The sequence below is a fragment of the Scleropages formosus genome, chromosome 3, assembly GCF_900964775.1.
Source record: "Scleropages formosus chromosome 3, fSclFor1.1, whole genome shotgun sequence".
NCBI lineage: Eukaryota > Metazoa > Chordata > Actinopteri > Osteoglossiformes > Osteoglossidae > Scleropages > Scleropages formosus.
In genome coordinates this window covers 27646837-27666857 of record NC_041808.1, presented here as the reverse complement: position 1 = coordinate 27666857, position 20021 = coordinate 27646837, and the positions used below count along the sequence as shown (strand labels likewise).

General features: G+C 38.6%; 1 protein-coding gene across 1 annotated transcript in view; it reads left to right on the top strand.

Moving 5' to 3' along the window:
* pou6f2 (POU class 6 homeobox 2) overlaps positions 1-20021 on the top strand; it is an 80025-nt gene that overhangs the window by 58450 nt on the left and 1554 nt on the right. Inside the window, exons 7-10 of the mRNA XM_029250394.1 lie at positions 3024-3158; positions 9567-9794; positions 11889-12039; positions 17323-17491. Of these exons, the coding sequence (XP_029106227.1) occupies positions 3024-3158; positions 9567-9794; positions 11889-12039; positions 17323-17491 (683 nt within the window). The remainder of the gene's footprint in view (positions 1-3023; positions 3159-9566; positions 9795-11888; positions 12040-17322; positions 17492-20021) is intronic.

The following is a 20021-nucleotide window of genomic DNA, read 5'->3' as shown; positions in this document are numbered from 1 at the left end:
GCAGATGAGTGACCTATTTTGACTGGGTTAGGTCATTTTTCAACTGTTCAAGTATTCAGCTGTTATTTGGCTGATGTGAAGTGTTTTGTAGTTACATTATTTGTTTTGAAACTCTGTTTCATAAACTGCATTTAAGCAATTGAAAAAAACTGGAAATGAATTTAAATGGGGAATTTTGAAATGCTTCCTCATAGCATCCAGCACCAAAAGTCTGCATGACACATTGTCAAACTTTGAAGTTGTGGGAGATGCAGTATCAGTCTTGGGCAATTTGATGGCACTTACATCAAATAAGATTTTAAATGAGAAATGCAGTGTCATTTTTAATGTCCTTAACCTTTACTGTCAATGAAAAAGTATTGATTGCCCAGTGGCATTCTTTTCAACTTGATTTTAGAGAGTCATAAAATATGGTTTTAGGCTATAATAAAAAAGTAGTGACTTGGGAAATGTCACCAAAGTCCCTGTTGATATGATTTTGGAAAAAGGATTACAGTTTTTTTTTTTTTTTTCTGAATTGCTAACACACTAAAACGGATTCTATGAACAGCACTGTTAAGACCTTACAGTTCTTTTCAAGTGGTTAAACATAGCTTTCAAAAAATTTTAAGCATTTTTAAAACTTTCTGGTAAACTCCATAACTTCCATCTCATTCTACAAAATACCACTTGAATTTTCATTGCTTTGTTACAAAAATGCACAAGTTTTAATAAGAGTTTCAATGTTTTTCAGACTTTTAAGCACACTGTTCAGCAGCGAAGACAAAAAAATAACAAAAACACTATATTTTTATAGTAAATAGCAAATACAAGTGCTGTACAAAATAATTACTGTGAATATATGTTCTGATGAGCTTTATATGTTATACTGCACTGTTTGCACAAAAAAATCAAATCAATGCAATTATGGTGTAAGGTAAACGAAACATATTTCAGTACTGTATATTGAAAGAGTGGGGGGCATGGTGGCGCAGCGGGTTTGGCCTGTGCCTGCTCTCTGGTGGGTCTGGGGTTTGACTCCTGCTTGGGGTGCCTTGTGATGGACTGGCATCCTGTCCTGGGTGTGTCCCCTCCCCTCCAGCCTTGCTCCCCATGTTGCTGGGTTAGACTCTGGCTCACCGCGACCCCACTTGGGACAAGCGGTTTCAGTCAGTGTGAGTGTGTGTATTGAAAGAGCAACATAAAACAAAAATACAGGTCAAAATACTAGCGGAAGGTTACGTATATCAAGAAGCATAAATTTTTCTATAGATTATCACACCTCTGAGGAATCTCAGGCCATGTTTTCATCAAAATCACATCTTATGTAATTCTCAATGCAACTTGGAAAAAACATCTTACACAGAGAATCCAGTCTCCACACTCTTCTGCAGTGACCTCCTGTAGTGATTTGTGATTTATGTCTTGTGACCCTTTGTTCAACATTCTGTGTCACTGTGTGAGAATAGTGCTCTAATATATGCAACTGAACTGAATTGTTTTCATTAGATGTTATTGCCTTCACTGTACCACCATAACCCTATCGCGACCCAATGCTCTGCTAGCACACATTCAAACATTGCTTCTTTTCTCAGCTGGATGCTATTACTGCCTTTCTTTCCTTTGAGTTCTCTTGAAGCTTCAGCAAATTTGTTGAATGACAGATGATTTACAATAGCAGTGTGAAGTTGAAAGCATGTGTGATAGGTTGCTTACAGCGAGGACTCAGCTATTGTGTTCAGACTGAAAAAATTAAAAATATGAATATTTTTGTGCTTACTGCTGAGCAATATACTTAAAACTTTAAAGTGTTACTGACTTAAGAATTTTCTATAAAAGCAGTGAGAAAACATGTACTCCCTACCCTTGCTTAACTAGATTAATCCATTCTGTGAAATCACACCATTAGGCAAATATTTTACAGTATTTCTTGGGGAGAAAAAAAAATATCTGTTCCCAAACAAAAGAATGTGAACCTAAACTTAAAATTAATGTAAAATCTGAAATAATAGTGATTTTTATGGTTAATAATAATAATGACAACATATTTCATATTTGTAACAGAAAGTATTATTCCTACCTTAAATACAGCATTTAATGCTATATTTTCAGTCATGCGTCATTAACCAATGCAGGGTTGTAATGGTCCAGAGTCTAACCCACAAGCATAGTGTGTGACACAAGGTAAACAGTACACTGGCCACAAGCATTCTGGTAATTTACTTCATGGATGTGTATGCTACAAAGAAATAAATGGCCAACTGGAGTGGGCGATGCTCTCGTGTACCCACTAAACAAAGTACAGTAATAGAAAGACAGCACTTTGGGCATCATGTTTCTGGATTTCACCAGCAAGATAGAGCCTTGGTTGTTCGGAGTCAAACGTTGATCAATGCAAGCACATACATCCATTCTATTAGATTGTCTGGTAGATCTCAAAATATGCAGTTCCAGGACTGTGTATATCAGATATTGACTTTGAGCAGCACCATGACCCCTCAATGGACATTCTTGGCTCCCTTCCTGCCCACCCAGCAACATAAGATAGTACTGTTTTAATTCCTGCAGGGAAATTTACAAGAACACCATTGACTTTAAATACAGCACCCAGTTATGCTGTCTAACAAAGTGTCAGATGATACAACAACACTGTTCATTCTTGCATGGCTGGATGGCTCAGATCTTTTGGAGTATGATGGTCACTGATGCAGATGTTTCACCAGTCTGTTGTAGTGGGTGTGGTCCTGTGTGCAGTTCTACTCCAGGGCACAGGAGATGCCTGCAGACAGTGTTAACTGATCATGTAAGTTGCTTGGATCCTGATAGTTAGGGACACCTCTCTGGAAGAAGTAGACAGAGAAGAAATTCTAAACAAATTCTTAGCCATCCTGTACAATGACAGTGACTGTAACTAAAGAAAGACTAGTTTGGACTAAATGTCTATCATAAAGTGCTGTCTAAAGTAAGCCCAAGAGACAGGGGGACAGGATCAATTTGGTAAGCTATGCTTTCTTCCTAACTGATGGCTCTGTGTTCTCTTGTAGCTTAATCCTTTAGCCACCCAGGCAGTGGCTGCAGTAGCAGCCATGAGCTCCATGACAGGTTCTCAAACCTTTGGCAATGCCTTGTCTGGCCTACAGGGAATCACTGGGCAGCTGGTCACCAATGCACAGGGACAGGTAAGTCCCCAGGGGGATGGAATGGGTGAGGACTGTTAAGGAATCCAGTAATGGTCATCAATTAAGTCCATTCTCAGTTGGAGCAATTGTTTAGAGCTGACAATTCCTTGAGATGGCTGGGATTCTCAAATTTACATTTATGCATTTTTCATGTCAGAGTTGTTTCTTTCTTTACAAGTTAAGCTTCTATACCTGGCAAAAAACAGTATTTTGGGGGCAACTGATTTTACTACAAATTGTTTGGGGGAATGTGGAGCATCTTGGGGGTATGAAGTCTAAACTGTAACAGTATATCTGTACACTGTCCTCAAACTGACCAGGTACCCACTCAACCTCATCATTGCGCCTGAGTTCATGTCTTGACTGCTGTACTCACATGGTATATGAGTGGCTCACAAATCATTCAAAACACTATTATAATAGAGATAAAGTCGCAGGAAACTTTATTTCAGAGCAACGAACATCAGCTTGGGGTGAGCCGAGCTGCCAATATTCTCTTTTATTTCAAACACCCCGTCTTCCTCCTTTTGTGTTCGGAAGGGTGGAGGTTTTTTTTTTTTTTTTTTGCTATCCAGGTTGTAAGCTCCAATTCAGATTTAGCTTGAGGAAAACAAGGCTTTGATTTCTCATACATGTGCACCTGAGTAAAATGCTGACCTTCCCATATTTACAAGGTGGATGCAGAATTGCTCTATCACTAGCCAAAGACTTGAACAACGATGCTTGTCAGAGCAGGGACCTTTGTAATGAATCATCTTATTGCAGGTGCACACAACACATATTAAAAGGAAGATTGTTTAGGCAATGTGCTCCCTACTACAATTTCTCCACCTTTTACCTAACCCTGCTTTCATTGTGGTTTCATCAAGAGTATTTTTTTTTATTAGAAATTAAAAAGCAAAAGCATTAGCTGCTACTTGCCTTAAAAGAATGGTCTTGGTTTCCTTTAAGTGTGGTAATATTACTATGCCTGCTGCGTGGCCATACACACAGCATACATATCTACACCAGTAAGTAAAAAAAGATTGTCCTAATAATGTTTGTAAAACATTTTTGAGGATATTGTTTGATTTACGTGAGGGGGCGCGGTGGTGCAGTGGGTTGGACCGGGTCTTGCTCTCTAGTGGGTCTGGGGTTCGAGTCCCGCTTGGGGTGCCTTGCGATGGACTGGCGTCCCGTCCTGGGTGTGTCCCCTCCCCCTCCGGCCTTACGCCCTGCGTTGCCGGGTAGGCTCCGGTTCCCTGCGACCCCCGTATGGGACAAGCGGTTCAGAAAGTGTGTGTGTTTGATTTACCCTCAGATATGCTATCTGATTTATTTTAACTGCATATAATTTGTTTCCAGCAAATTGTAGCTTTTTGCTGTCCTGCAGCTCCACGAAATAGCTGCATAATTCAGGATAAATTTATGAAGTACAGAAAGTTTTATGTGTCATTGTGTATCCCATTTAACACTACTGTGTATCATCACAGCAAAAATATAAATGTAAAGTTAAGTACTCGAAACGCACTCTCTGGCAGTTTCTTTTGCTCTTCTCCACAGTCAAATGTGTTGCTACAGGATCAGCATTTGTTTTTCACTCTCCCAGTGTCAACTGAACGTTTTTTAACTGATACATTATCACATTGACATAAATTCCAACACAGCTTGAATATAAATGACACCTGATAATGTTCAGGAACTGTAAAATATAAATGAATGACATGATGGGTTTGTGTTTCTTAGGTTTTTTAATCAGTTCCAGAAACAATAGAAATATAAAGTTATTTGTATGGGATGAGGAGATGAAGCTGTTTACTATTCATATTTTACAATTTTATTGGTTTTTATTTATGTCAAGCAAACACTCATGGATTGCAGGTTATTTTTTTCTGTATTTGAACAGATTATCTTAAAGTAATTATATTCTAATATTTGTTATAACCAATCATTTAAAAAAATTCACTTATAGACTGGCACAGTTAACCTGTTAGATGAGTTCCTTACTGCTACGCTCAAGATCTTTCCCATTTCTGTAAATTAACTTTCATGCTGCAATATGGAAAAGATGGAAATATAAGTTGCCTTACAGTTTATGTATGTATGGATGTTTAACTATAATTTTATGTATGTTCATGCAATAATTCCAGCAGCAGTTTCCACCAGTGGAGAAAGTTCATAAAAGTTCCTATTGTTAGTAAAGAAATAAAATTTCAGCACATGAAGTCAAATGATTATTCTACTCACCCACTCTCCTTAACTATTTGTGTAAGACAAGGTCGCTGTAGCCCGGAGCTTGTCCCGAAAGGGTACACCATGGAATGGATGCCAGTCCATCATAGGCTAGCCACATACACACACACGCACGTGCGCGCACGCACACACTCACAATCACACACACACGCACAAGCACACCCTAAGGGTAATTTTAAGTCACAATTAAACTGAAATGCATGTCTAGACTGTTGGAGGAAGCCCATGCAGGCACAGGGAGAACATTCAGTCTCCACACTCTTGATTTAAATCTACGCACAAACAGCCCAAGCACTGTGATCCAGCAGCACTAGTTGCTATGCTGCATGATTATGATAGTTACCCCCTACTGTTCATATTGGACGTATACCAATATTCTTAGACTTCACACCCAGGTTCAAAGCATTGGTCCATGTAATTAATTTCCCATTAAGTGTAAACCATAACACCCTCAATCAACCCCTCCCGGAGTTCATGCCAGATGGGCCTGAGGTCAGAGTGTTATTAAAAGTCCAAATCAATCAATGAGCCGGGCTGAATTGCTTACACTCTTATGAAAAAGATTGGTCTGTTCTTGCGGCCTCTTCCAAGGGACCAAGGGATTGTGTGAGGTAGCCCTGTCTGAATAAGAACTAAATGTCTCATGAACCCAATAAAAAAGCTGGGTGGAAGACATTTCTCAGCTTCTCTGAAAACTAGTATCCTAGCTATAGTATAGGTTTTAAACGGAAATCTGCAGGAGAGTATTAAATACCTTAGCCAAACACAAGTATTAAAGTCCCTAGTTGATCAAGTTTCAACTGATTAGAAAACAATGTTCTCTTGCATTTCTTGAAAATGTGTTTTAGAGGTATAATATTTTGAAATATGAATTTCAGAGCAGCTCTCAAAGTGGGGATTACTCAGCAGTCAGTTTATCTGTCGTTCTCCCATAGCTCAGTATAAAACCAATGAGTACTGATAAAATGATTAGGAGCCCTTTACAGTTAACATGTACAGATTCAGCCTCTCTTAATATGCAATATATCATGTTCATTCAAAGACAATGAATGGAAAAAAACACATAATTTGAAATCCCCAATCTTCATTTGGCTTTTTTTTTTTCATGGAAGCGTATTTGTCAGATTTAACTTCATTCAAGACTTCTGAGAAAGTTGAGCTTCTCTGGAAATAATCACTGTTAAAATCACTTTTTTTTTTTACTTATTATTAACTTATTTTGGCCGAAAGCAAATGGAGGAAAACACAGTTTATGTTTGAGCTATGTGTAGCTGCTTGGTGTTGACATGGTTGGGCATTCAAAGCATAACATATGGGCAAGGGCACCGCAAGGTGTAGTCATAATTGGAGTTTTGAGATATTGCGTATGGGTGTGTGTGTTGTGTGTCTCTGTAACTGGCTTGATGCTAAATGTATCTGGATGGTGCCTTGTCTTTCTTGGTGCCTGGAGCACTGAAGATAGAGTGCATGAGAGAGGAGCTTCATAGGATGTGCTCCCTGCTTTGTAGTGCCTTGACAGTTGAAGGTCCGTGACACAATTAGGTCAAAGAAATGGTCAAATCTGAAATCTTTCTTTATACCTCATTAAGGTGGCCCATTATTCCACTATGAGGCCTTTATCAGTACCCATCACTACCACCCCACTAGCTATAAATATATACATGCTTGAATCCCAATCAGATGTCCAGAAAAGGACCTCTGAGCTGTAACAATAAAATATGGATCCTTTCTGTGAAACATTAAACAGAAGATACAGGACAGTCTTAACTGTTCTTTACATGGTAGCACTAAAATACAAAACTGAATTGCCAGTTTAATATCTACAACCAACTTACTTTTTTCAATGTGAAATTAATGTGACAGTGAATGTAATAATATCAGGACACCATGTCCCACAGCAAACACAGTCAGACTGGTGTGGTATAGGAATGCTTTTGTAATTACACCTGTTCTTAAGACCTGCGATTAAGGAAATTTTTACTGGAACAATTCATGGTAAGTACCTTACTCAAGGGTACTCTATCTGGATGTGGGATTCAAACCTGGGTCCTGTGAATGCAAAGCAGCTGCCCCAGCCACTACGCTGCTGGTCGGAGGACAGCAAACAAAATGTGTGACTGGTTCACCAACAGGCAAGAAAAAACTGTCAGTCTGAAGCTCCATCTCTGAGGTTAAAGGGATTAATAATTTATCAGGACATTTTCTCTCCAGTATGGGCATGCTAAGTTCCCTTGAAAGACTCTGAAGTCGGGTGGAGAAGTAAAATATGCTAAGTGACAGGAAAGCTATACAGGGATTTGTGAAAGTGACCGAGAAAGAAATAAATGATCAGATGCCTAATGCAATGAAACGTAATCAAATGAGCCATGGTGGGTATGAATTACAAATTACTGGCCCACATTGCTTGCTGTCACCCCTCCTTATTATATCAAGGAGCTGGGAGTGAAGGAAATGTAAGTGGTCCTGCCGGCACTGGCGGATCACCTCAAATTAGGACTGAGAGAGAGGCTAGCAGTGAGAAAAAGACGGAAATAAATACAATAACATCCATCTGCCCAGTTCAGTTCCATCATTAGACACGTTCCTGTGATTCAGACCTGATTTATATTTACCAAATACATTACAGTCAACTGTTAACTGATAATATTAAGATATATTCTGAGCCGATTTTAGTACTGTGAGCAGTTTCTGTTTTAGCCTAGTTCTGTTACAGAGGTTCTATTATACATATATTCTTTTTTGCAACAGGAATTACAAAAATTATTTGTTTCTAATTGCCTTTATTCTCTTAAGAATAGTTAAGGGTTGTACAATTTAAGCATACAAAATAAAATATATTGAATTGAATTGAAGACCTTATTCTCATTGTACTGCTGTGCAATACAAGGAGATCATAGTGGTATTCCCTGAGTTCTTTAGACAATAATATAACACACACACACACACACACACACACACACTTGTCCCATATGGGGTCACGGGAAACTGGAGCCTAACCCGGCAACTCAGGGCGTAAGGCTAGAGGGGGAGGGGACACACCCAGGACAGGACGCCAGTCTGTTGTAAGGCATCCAAAGCGGGACTCAAACCCCAGACCCACTGGAGAGCAGGACCCGGTCCAACCCACTGCGCCACCGCGCACCACTACAAACACTTAAGTATAAAAATAGAAAATTAAACAATTTAAACAATATAATACAGTAGACCAGTAAGCAGTAGGACAGACAATAAAAGACTTACAAATGAATTTATGAATTTTATAAATGTGCCCTGGATTGCCCTTGTATCTTGATCAAAATTGGTATCAGTCCTGCGTTCAGTGTTTGTAGGATGTGCTTTTGGTCCTTGATAATAAAATCTTTCATTCCCACCAGTTTATTGAAAAGATATTAAATGTAACGAAATGCTGCCATTGGTGCTTTTACAGTAATTTCATTGAATAATGTTTGCAATACAACAGCATTATTTTTCAAAGAACAAATTGTAGTGTGTGAATTCAGCACCACCTAGCACAAACAACATGCAGTGGCATTGGTTCTAATGTCTGCTTGTTTGGCATTGGAGGGATATTAAACTTGTTTTGATTATTCAAGACTGTTGTTAAAAGATTTACATATATCATGTCAAAGAACAAATATTTAGTAATTACTGTGAACATTTCTTCATTCCGAAGTCTTAACAACACAATACTATAAGCCCTCCATTTGTAACTCAGAAGTGAAATTTAGAAGAAATGTAAAATTCAGGTATTTGTAACATAACACATCATGAAAATAATCACCAGATAAGCAGTAGATCCAAATGAAAGGAAGTAACTACGGACGACATTAGCCATCCTCACTGTCAAGATGGACCGCTGACGCACTAAGCCATTTCCAGGATGGTGTGGCCATAAGTCTGCATTTAGGCTGTATTCATTCTTCTGTTATGTATGTGGCTTCCTAACAGTGTTGAGGCAAAATGTGCCTATGACATTCAGCCATTGGTTTCACCTGCACTTCCTTATTACAGTAAGTTGCAAGAGCATATGAATACAGAAATGTGGGTTTTTCAATGTGCTGGGTCAGCCCAGATCACCCTGTTCTTAGGGCAAGCTTTTTGACATTAGGGCGATGTTGTTCAGTGCATTGTTTAAAAATTATTGTTTTCCCTTTTTTCCTTGCTATTGTGTGACAGATCATCGGAACGATCCCAATGATGTCTAATTCTACTGGACCTTCCAGCCAGTCGGGGGGTGGAGCCCCAGGGCTGCAAATCCAGCCAATCACACCGCAGCTCTTAACTAACGCCCAGGGCCAGATCATTGCCACGGTGATTGGCAACCAGATCCTGCCAGTCATTAACACCCAGGGAATCACATTGTCACCAATCAAGCCAGGACAGCAGGTAAAAATGAGCATACCCGTGGACTCAAAACAGTATATACATGCACATGCAGAAATTTACCAGTCCATCATGGGGTAATCACACACACACATTCATTCACTGAAACATACACATACAATGGACAACTCAGAATCCCCAATTTACCTGAAACACGCTTCTTAGACTGTTTACACCTATATTTAGAGAAAATCCACGCCAACACGTAAAAACATTCAGAATCTGCATTGACCAGAACTCTCAGCCCATCATGCAGCCCTAAACAGGAACACACCAATGTATAAAAGGAAAGACAACTTTGTCATGTTGAAAAACATGCTATTCAGGTTCATATTTTCTTAACATTTTTTAACTGAAGCCATATATTTATTGATAATCGTTTTCTAAAACACAACCCGAGGATCTCTTTCATTGGATAACAGTTTTAAATATTTTTATCTGTTTAGGTTTGCATGCTGAAGAGTATAGAAAGATTGTTATAAACAGAAGAAAACATCACTAGTGTAAGACATTACATGCACAGAGATATTGTATGCCATTGCACTGAAAAAATGGTCTTTTTAGCACAATTCACTTGCCAAGGGCTTTTGTTTCCATTGCACAAATGTTAATAAACAGGTCGTCAGAGAATGTGGTTTCAACATTCTTTTGTGGAGTGTATGATAGCGTCAGAGCTCAGAAACAGCTCTGAGCACCATTGTAGAGGCCCCTGTGGAGTGACTCACTGAATACCACCTTTCATTTTTCCACCTAAAGCCCAACAAATTCTCCCATTATTCCTTCTCCCTGTCTTTGCCTTACTCTCCTTGTCTTAAGAACTTCTGCAGATTTGGCACCTTAAAAGTGACAGAACATACTGGTGTGTGTAACCCATGCGTAAGTAGATGGTTGTCAGAGCTGTGGTGCGGGCGGGCCGAGGGAGAAGGGTGGTGTGGCTGATGTTTTGAAGTGATGAACAAAAGAGGATTTCTCCAGACCCTTGAAGACATGAGGATGAAAACTGTTAAATTTTGCTCAAAACATATTTGTTGTCAAACCTTCAAGCTATGGATTTTTTGTTAGAAATCTGCTGTTAGAAAGGTGCACTCCAGCATAAGCACTCAAATGCAAGATTGAAATAAAGTCTTCTGACATGAGATCCTATTGATACTTTTCTCATTGGTTCAAGTTTATTGAAATTTGTATGCTAATACAGGTATTATTCAATCCAAGATCAGGCAGTACAAATGCAGTACTTCAGAATTTTCATATTTGCATGAATAATGAGAAGATTATCTTTTTTAAGAATGACTACAGAAAGCAGTTTTGGGAATTATTATTCAGGCAATGTTGTGTTTTTTATATCACAAAGTATGTAATATTCCTCTTAATGGCACATGACATGTTCAGCCTTAGTCTTGACAGACTAAGCAATGCTCTTGATAGGCCTCATGCCATCAAACTGCTGAAGAAAAAGAAATAATTTATGGAGGAGGGAAAAAAAGACAACCTACTTTTTATTAAAAAAAAAAATCACCCTTCAATTAAAAGTGAAAAGATAAGACTTTGATGTTGCTGCAGCAATTTATTTGTGCATAAAACATGAAAACACATCAATTTGCAGTCGAAGCTACAATAAAAAGGTAGTGAATGTTCTATTATACTTGGTCTTGAAATGATCTACCTTTCTGACATCCATCCATTCAAGTTGGTTATTCCCATAGTCTAATGACTTAGTCTGATAGCAGTCAAAGATACTGGTGAAAACAAAGGCAGAACGCTTGCTCTGATGCTAACAAAGAGAGAAGGGGAAATCACTTGGATATATACTGGATGGCAGCCTGTCTCTTCCCCATACAATAAGCTGTCATCTTTCTCACAGGGTATTACCCAGAATCCCTTTGACTATACATTATCAAGGTATTCATGTTTAACCTCAAAAGCTGTCCTATATTTTTAACAGTGTCTCTCCTATGCAATCAGTTCCTTAAAACAAAGTTGTACAAAAAAAGTCATCCACACTACAGTTCAAGTTGTGCTGTTTTAGTTTCTTAAGTGGGTCAAATCAGATATTGACCTTAATATTTGGGATAAGGTATGACAGATGTCTTGTGCTTAATTATTTTCTAACTGCAGGGCCTGCTAGGCCGAGGATCCTCTCAGACTGGCTTGCTCAACCTGAATCATGGCCAGACCCCTCTATCCCACAGCCCCATACACAGGGTTTCCTCTTCCTCATCCAGCTCTTCCTCCACCTCTACCCTCAGTGTGGGACAACTGGTCAGCAGTGAGTAGTCTCACCTTCAATCGTTTGCTTTTACATTTATGTATTTGGCAAACACTTTTCTCCAAAGTGCTATGGCTCAGAGTGAACAAAAGTGCACCACTTAGGCAGTGGGCTTACATACATACACATGATTATTAAAGCTCAACTTGTTCGTTCGATATAACCACTGCCATAGCTATAGTATATAAATATATACATATATACACATACTTATCCAGTAGCTACTTACTAAAGTGACATGTAACTAAGTAAATTGATAGAAGGGCTAGCTTCAGAAGGTCTTAGAAGCTTAAGAGAAAAAAGCTTCAGAAATAGTTGTTTTAGACTCTTCTGAAAGGCAGAATTCATTCCACAGCACTCAGACCAAGACTGAAAACCGACATTCTTTAGCTTTTAGACCCCTTATGAAGGAGGCCGGCAGGTGGCCAGAGGTGGAGGAGCATAACACAGTTGGCCCTATGTTCGCGAAGGGCTAGGGCACAGCCCCCTCGCAAATCCAAAAAATTAGCAAATAATTTTTCGACCCCCTAAACCTCAACTCCTGTTACTCCTAAGATGTACCTAGGCTATCTTTACTACCCCACCCAACACACAAACCTGAATTAATTAACTAATAATTGGAGCATCTGTACTGTATACAATATAGGGGTAATTGTACAGTATCTATGTACTGTACAGGTATACTCCAATACAAGCCGGGCGTAATAAATGAACAAGTTAAGATGCACGTAAGTTATGTAACCTCAACTGCCCTCAACACACTCGACACACAACATGAACACACTCAAACCTAAATGCATTAGACCGTGTGTATATCTGTACATTGTACAGTATGTACTGTACGTATAGTGCCTACTGTACAGTGTATAATACTGTAATCACCGATACACAAAATGAGAGCACTGGAGAAGTTAATAAAACCGAAGCCGTCTGTGGTTTTCACAGTATTCAGTAAAATTCAAAAAAAAAAAATTTTTATAATGAATGTTTGTACTGTATTCAGTCTTGTATAAATAAAAATAGAATAATAATGCACATATTATAAGCTTTTATGAATTGCTGAACGTTTCTTTACATTTTCTAGCCTGCGAGTGTCTTCTGTGAGGTCGCAAAAGTCCCAAAAAAAAAATCCCATTTAATTACTGAAGACCAACTCCCGAATAATCAAATTCATATGAAACTTGCTAATTTGGAGAGCCAGCTGTATAGTGATCAGATTCTCTAGGTATCAAGGTGAACATTTTTTGACAGACTTGTGGGCTGTAACCAGAGTCTTGGATTTGATGAGTGTAGCTACAGGAAGCCAGTGGAGAGAAATGAGGAGGGATGACACCTGGGAATGCTTTGGTAAGTCAAACACAACTGGTACCACAGCATTCTATAAAAGTTGAGAAGGCTTAATGGAGAGACTAGAAGACCAGGAAAGAGGGTATTTCAGTGGTACAGGTCTGAAATCACCATCCTAAACTGGCAGGTTGGTAAATTATGATGCAAGGTATTGGCAGATTCAAAAGATGTTTTAGAGGGCATGCCTGCAAGAGCTGGTTGTGGCTGTGATGTGTTCAGGTAAATACTAGAGCCTGTGACTCTTGGATTTTTGAATATTGGTGAGAATAAAATGAGTGAGTTTTCCAGTAAAATACATGGCTCTTGCCAGATAGAACTATCAGGAAGGTAAAGGATTTCATCTGATACATCCGAAAGACATGCTGCAATGTGGGAGGATTCGATATGTAGACAGGTTGAAAGGATAGGAAGACCTACATATTGTCTCAAAGCAGTGATAAAGAATATGTTACAGGTAAAGACAATGACAGAGCCAAAGGAAACTTGGAACACTTGTTCAGAGAGGCTGAGAAGCAGACAAGAAGCCACATGAAGCTACCTGGTAAGATTTACTTGGAAGGAAAGATTCAAACTACTTTAATAACTGCCCCTTGGCACCAAGCCCTTACAGCAAGCTAAGGAGAATGCAGTAGTTGTCTGCGTCTAGTGTAGAAGAGAGGTTACGCATAAGGAAAGTTGAAGAGAGGAAGGCAGCACAAGGAAATTGAAGGGTTTATGGCACCGATATTGACCAATGAGATCGTTCTGATTAAGGAATTTGGGAAAACTGACTCTAAAGAACAAGCTTAGTGGTTTTGTACAGAGTGAGGAGGGAGTCAGGCCTGTATTTCTGGACTAAGTAGGGTCTAGTTGTGAGACTTGGGCAGTTTTGAAGGCAAATGGTCCACGATTGTGCTTCAGCGCAAAAGCTACAATCACATAGAAAACAATGTTTTGAAAGACGGCAACTGGAATTCTTTAAGATGTTGTGAAAATGACAAACTGGCCAAAGTTTAATTTTTTACAAAAACTCTGAATCAGTATGGACAACCGAAAATTTTCCATGAATGAAATAAATTACTCTGCAGAGTTCTCGCATTTCCATCTGCTCAGTTTGTGGAATGTGTCAGAATGAGTTTGCTCATTATTTTTCAGTCTTGTACAAGGGTCTGCTAACCTCTTGGCTCAGAAGAAAAAAGGAAAAGGTGACATATACAAGAGCACCTGCATTTCTGCAAATGAAAGATGCACTTCAGTAATGAAAGGTGACTGGAGAGTGATTGCCTATTGATTTCAGTTTAAACAGTGGCAACTTGTAGCATGGTGGCTAGAGCTGCTGGCTTTCGACCCAAAAGCCCCACGTTTGAATCCCACCTCCAGCTGTAGCACCCTTGAGCAAGGTACTTACCCTAAATTGCTTCAGTAAATTTACTCAACAGCATAACTGGGTAAATAATTGTAGGTAGTTGAACATTGTAAGTCACTTTGGAGAAAAACATCAGCTAAATTATGAAATGTAAATAGGCATGGGTGAAGTCCTACTTTAATACATCGCACCATCAATAATTAACAGAGCAACACATCCCCTGTTCCGATAGTTAAAACTGCTTTGTAACACAAAATTGCTTTTGCTAAGCACCAACACTCCAAAACTATTATGATTTACTGGGAAATATGAGTACCTAGAGGGGTAACTGGACAACAGGCTGGAGAGGAGATGCAAATGTTACTGTATGTAAGCTACAGATGATCCTCGCGTTACCACGTATGTGACTTGCAACCAGCTGGACTTGCGACAAATGTCCAATTAATTTTCTTATATTATTTTTGAGTCCTGATGTTTGGTCATAATAAGTAACCACAACCATCTGTAGCTGTAACAATAGTTGGCCACGCTGCCACAAGGCACGCCTATTTGTTATGGTTTGAGTTTCAATCCTGTATATGTATTGAATGTTATATGTATATACAGTATAAACATATATACATATACAGTATGTGTATGTATGTGTCATGTCTGGTTCCTGAAGGAAGTGGCAGACCCAAGTGCGGAGTAGAATTCGTGCTTTGTTCAGGGAAAACCGAGGGACTTGGTCACAGGACAGGCAAAAGGTCTCCGAGGAGCAAACGTCGTTAACAGGGGAATCCAAAAGGCAAGGTCGGTACACAAGCGAGAGGTCGATGATCATAAGGAGACAACGAGGTTGAAGGAGCAGGGTAATGGGACTGGGAAAAGACAAAAAGACACTGGGCTTTGAAAAAACTCATTATTTTATTGCCAACCTTCACTCAGACATGGAAACAGAGATCACTTTCACTTTGCTACAGAGAGAAATTCTTGAAAATATGTAAGTGAAAACAAATGTGCAAATTAAGCCAATCTGGAAAAAGTCCTTATCTTTGAAAATGAGTAATTTTAATGTTTGTAAAACAACAATGCCCTGTATATGCAGCTCAGATAAATTCAAAAAGATTCTCTCATGCTTATGATGTCAATACATAAACATGCTGCAGCAATTTAATTACAGTTAATTAAGCTACTGATTGATCATCTTAAATGTCCACTTTTTGTACAATCCAGGCTAGCACTTCAGTTACACAGTTCCTCTACAGTTGGAAAATTTACCTATTATACACACAAACCCACTTAAAAAAGCAATCTCGGTCCAAAAAACTCAATATGTGCATAATTTATAGATGAAGGCCTATTCCGGGCAACTGCTGATTTGATCAGAAAAAGCGTGAGGATGTTTGTTTTGTGTCCAAATAATGGGTTTAAACAATTGTTGATTGGAACATAACTTACAGCATGAGTGGAAGATCTTAGCAAAATCAAATAAGACCAGAGAATGGGAAAAATCCAAATAACAAAGATACAATTAATCAGCAGCAGCGCAGAATTACAGCTCCACTTTAACAGCTCAGATCATCAAAAGGTCCAACAAAGGAACCGCTGTAGATATATACATATACATGCATACACAGACAATGTCTACAATGGCTTGTCCCGAACAGGGTTGCAGCAAACCGGAGCCTAACCTGGCAACACAGGGCACAAGGCTGGAGGGGGTGGGGACACACCCAGAACGGGTTGCCAGTCTGCCACAGGGCACCCCAAGCAAGCCCGAGCCAAACCTGCTGCGCCTCCCTGCAGATATACAGTATATTAATAATAATAATAATAATAATTCAGTCAAAAGAGTCAATTCAAAGACAATTGCCTGTTCACACAACTTCAGACTTTTGATAACTTCTTGGTGTTACAAATCATTGACTGACACAATGCCCAAACTGTATGCAACATTTTATGTTAAATTTTTTTCTAATCTGTTAAATTTAGCAAATACATAATAACTGTGCATGATAAATTTACATAAATATGTGTTTTTTTAAGTTTGCTCCTGTGCAGTTTGTTTTAATTTCTTTTCAGTTAGAAAATTAGCAAAACATAATTGACAAGGTATGGACACATGCATGTATATTTGATGAATATATATTATGTGTGTGTAAATATACATACAAATCTGTGTATATAGATGTGTGGATATAAACAGAGCTTGTAACTTGTTTGCTGTTCAGCCATCTTTGGCATTAGTCCTAATTATTTTCCTCTTCAAAATGATCTGAAGATCCTTCCATAATCCTATAAAGAAAGGATATGACAGTGTGTCCACTGTGACATCCCAATATGTGTGTGTGTCTGTGTATATATGTATGGCATTTTTTAGACATTATGCAGCTACATTTCATATTAAAGTGAAAACACTTCTCAGAAAAATTCCAGTAAATTTCAAACATTACAGAAAAAAAGAAAAAATCTATTTAAAAACTATGTTCAATCCAGTTCCTCACCTATTAACTGAGTTTCAACATATTTTTTAACAATATGCACACTGTCGTGAGTCTGTTAGTACTGGACAGTGTTTCACTGACCATGTGGTCGATGTTCCACTGAAGACCCCCAGACGGCGCCCGGCGAGGTGGATGGGGTCAACCTAGAGGAGATCCGCGAGTTTGCCAAAGCATTCAAGATCCGCCGTTTGTCCCTGGGTCTGACACAAACTCAGGTGGGCCAGGCTCTGAGCGCCACTGAGGGTCCAGCCTACAGCCAGTCTGCCATCTGCAGGTAAAGATTCATCTTTACAGCCTAACCTTACCTTGTTCTGTGACTTTTTCCCCTTTGCCTTTTTTCCTCCCGCAATATCTTATGTCATAGTATACATTTCTACAGTCATTGGAAATGACACTAATTTATGTGTTTATAATATCTAACAGTAATTTCTAGGGTTACCCAAGTAAAATACTGTAACACAAAATTGTTTCAGTTGGCAATATCTACAAAATACATGCAGGCAGCAAGACACAAACGGAAAAATATATCATGAAAATTAATAAGATCATTCATTATGCATGTAAAATGCATTTAATTTGTATTCTTGTGACATTAAGCTGAGACATATGAGTACTTTTTATTTGAGCAGTTTGTCGTATCAGCTTTCTCTCAAGTATTTCGTGTCTAGAGCAATGGTTTTTATTTTTTATTAATTTCAGTGAACTTCTGATGTGCTTTGTGTGGGACAAAGTACTGACAAAATTTTAATATAATTATATCAACATCAGCTGGCATATAACATCTGAAACTCCTTTCAGAAGTTTAATATTTTTCTTGTCTAAGCACATCCTTGGGTGCAAATCATAAAATTATATATTGAGTATAAATAATGTTTTGCATGTTCCTTTAACACTTTTAACAGTCAGCTCTGTCCAAACAGCAGTTTCTGTAACCATTATGGTTATTGACTTTTCTCATCTTTCTTCAGTGTGGTGATTTTCTAATATTGAGAGCGAATAAAATATTCAGAGGTTTAAATACACAGTTCAAAATGATACTTTTCAATCAAAATTTTAATGTTTAGAAGTTTACAAGAACTGACTTCTATGACCGACTAAAAATTGTATTCATTTAAATTTGGTTTGCATGTGAAATAAGCAGCTATGAAATGATCTTTTATGTTAAATAAATATTTCAAAAAGCCGCAGTTCTTCTTGATGTAGAGTAATACATAAGCCAGACATCAGAACTGCCATGCAAGCTTATTTCTTATGTCTCAGGACACAAGGACCTGTGTATGTTGCCCAAATGAGAGCGCTATCTTGTTTTTTTTTTTTTATTTCCTTTTCATGAAACATTCAATAGCATATTATTGATTGGCATTGTGGAATTTTGTCACAAGTTTTAGCATGGTGGGGGCTTTGTTTCATTTTTTCCCACTAAATTCATACATCGGGCAGTACAGTGGTTCAGAAGGTAACGCTTGCATGTCACAGCTCCTTGGCTTTGGCCCTGGGTTTGAACCAGCTCTGTTTGTATACAGTTTGCATGGATGTTTGTTTCCTCTCAGAGTCCCAAAACCCACAGCTTCTCAGGTTGAGAATTTTGAGTTGTCCTTCATGTATGCATGTGATTGGAAAATACGCATAGATCTTTCACAGAACTCCAGTGTAACTCAGCTTGGTACTTAAAGAAGGATAAATTAAACATTGTAAGTAGCTTATTATAAAAACTTAACATTATTACCTTGGGCAAAGGTATAATCTAAATAACTGTTATAATAATTATAACAATAATATAATATGCAAGTTGTACATCAGAAACTAGCTTTATTTAGAAGATGTAGGAGCTCTTTGTACAGTACTGTGTTGATCATATTAATATTTTATGATGACCTTCCAATTAATTAATTGTTTTAGATTTAGAGAACGTAAATCAACCATTCAGTTCTGTTTATTTCATTCAGAAAAATTATGCAGCAAAATCATGTACATATTCAGCCATTTACATCTTTTATGTACCATTGTAACATGAGTGTCTTAGGTGTTGGGATGTCGAATGTTCTCTTTCACTTCTAATGAAGCCACTCAGCAGATCCCATCGGCAACTGATGGCTGTAGCTGTTCTGTTGGTGCTCTAAAAGTTACATTAAATAGTTTTAACAAAACTCCATCAGTACAGGCTACACTTACCACATGTTTATGCATGAGCTGGCAAGAGTACTTCTAAAAGCATAAGTAGGGGGGCGAGAGAGACAAAAATTCCTCTGGGGCACCAACTTGTAGCCCTGACTCCTTGCTGACAAGTCAGGAAAAGCAGCTCTTGTTTCATTTAAGTGGATCCAGCTCTCGTTGATCCATGAAATGTCCTGTCTCTTCACCCACTCCTTATATTTGTTAATGTATTCCCTGCAGAATGGTACTGTGCTCTTCTAGCCTTTTAAAGAATGGAGGTTATAAATAATAGTGGAAAAGGCTGTTTGGTATGGAACTCACAGTCCAGCAACTGCACCGCTGCAAAATATGCTCAAGGGTCCAACCAAACAAAAGAAACTGCTGTGCCCCCCACCCCCAATGATGCTTTCTCCTCCTGCTGTTCAGTTTAACAAGCAGTATCTCTGATACAAAAATTACTTTTGTGGCTTTCTGTATGTGGGAATGGGCCTTTGCATCTGCTTAAAAATTGTCTCCTAACCTGTGTGTGGAATGCTGGCCACGGCAGATCCTGTCAGCCCAAAATCAGCCCCCAGCAGTTTCCTACAATATGACATAGAGCTTTCCCATTATTTAAAAAGCACACTGCGGAAGTTCTGCTCATACATGGA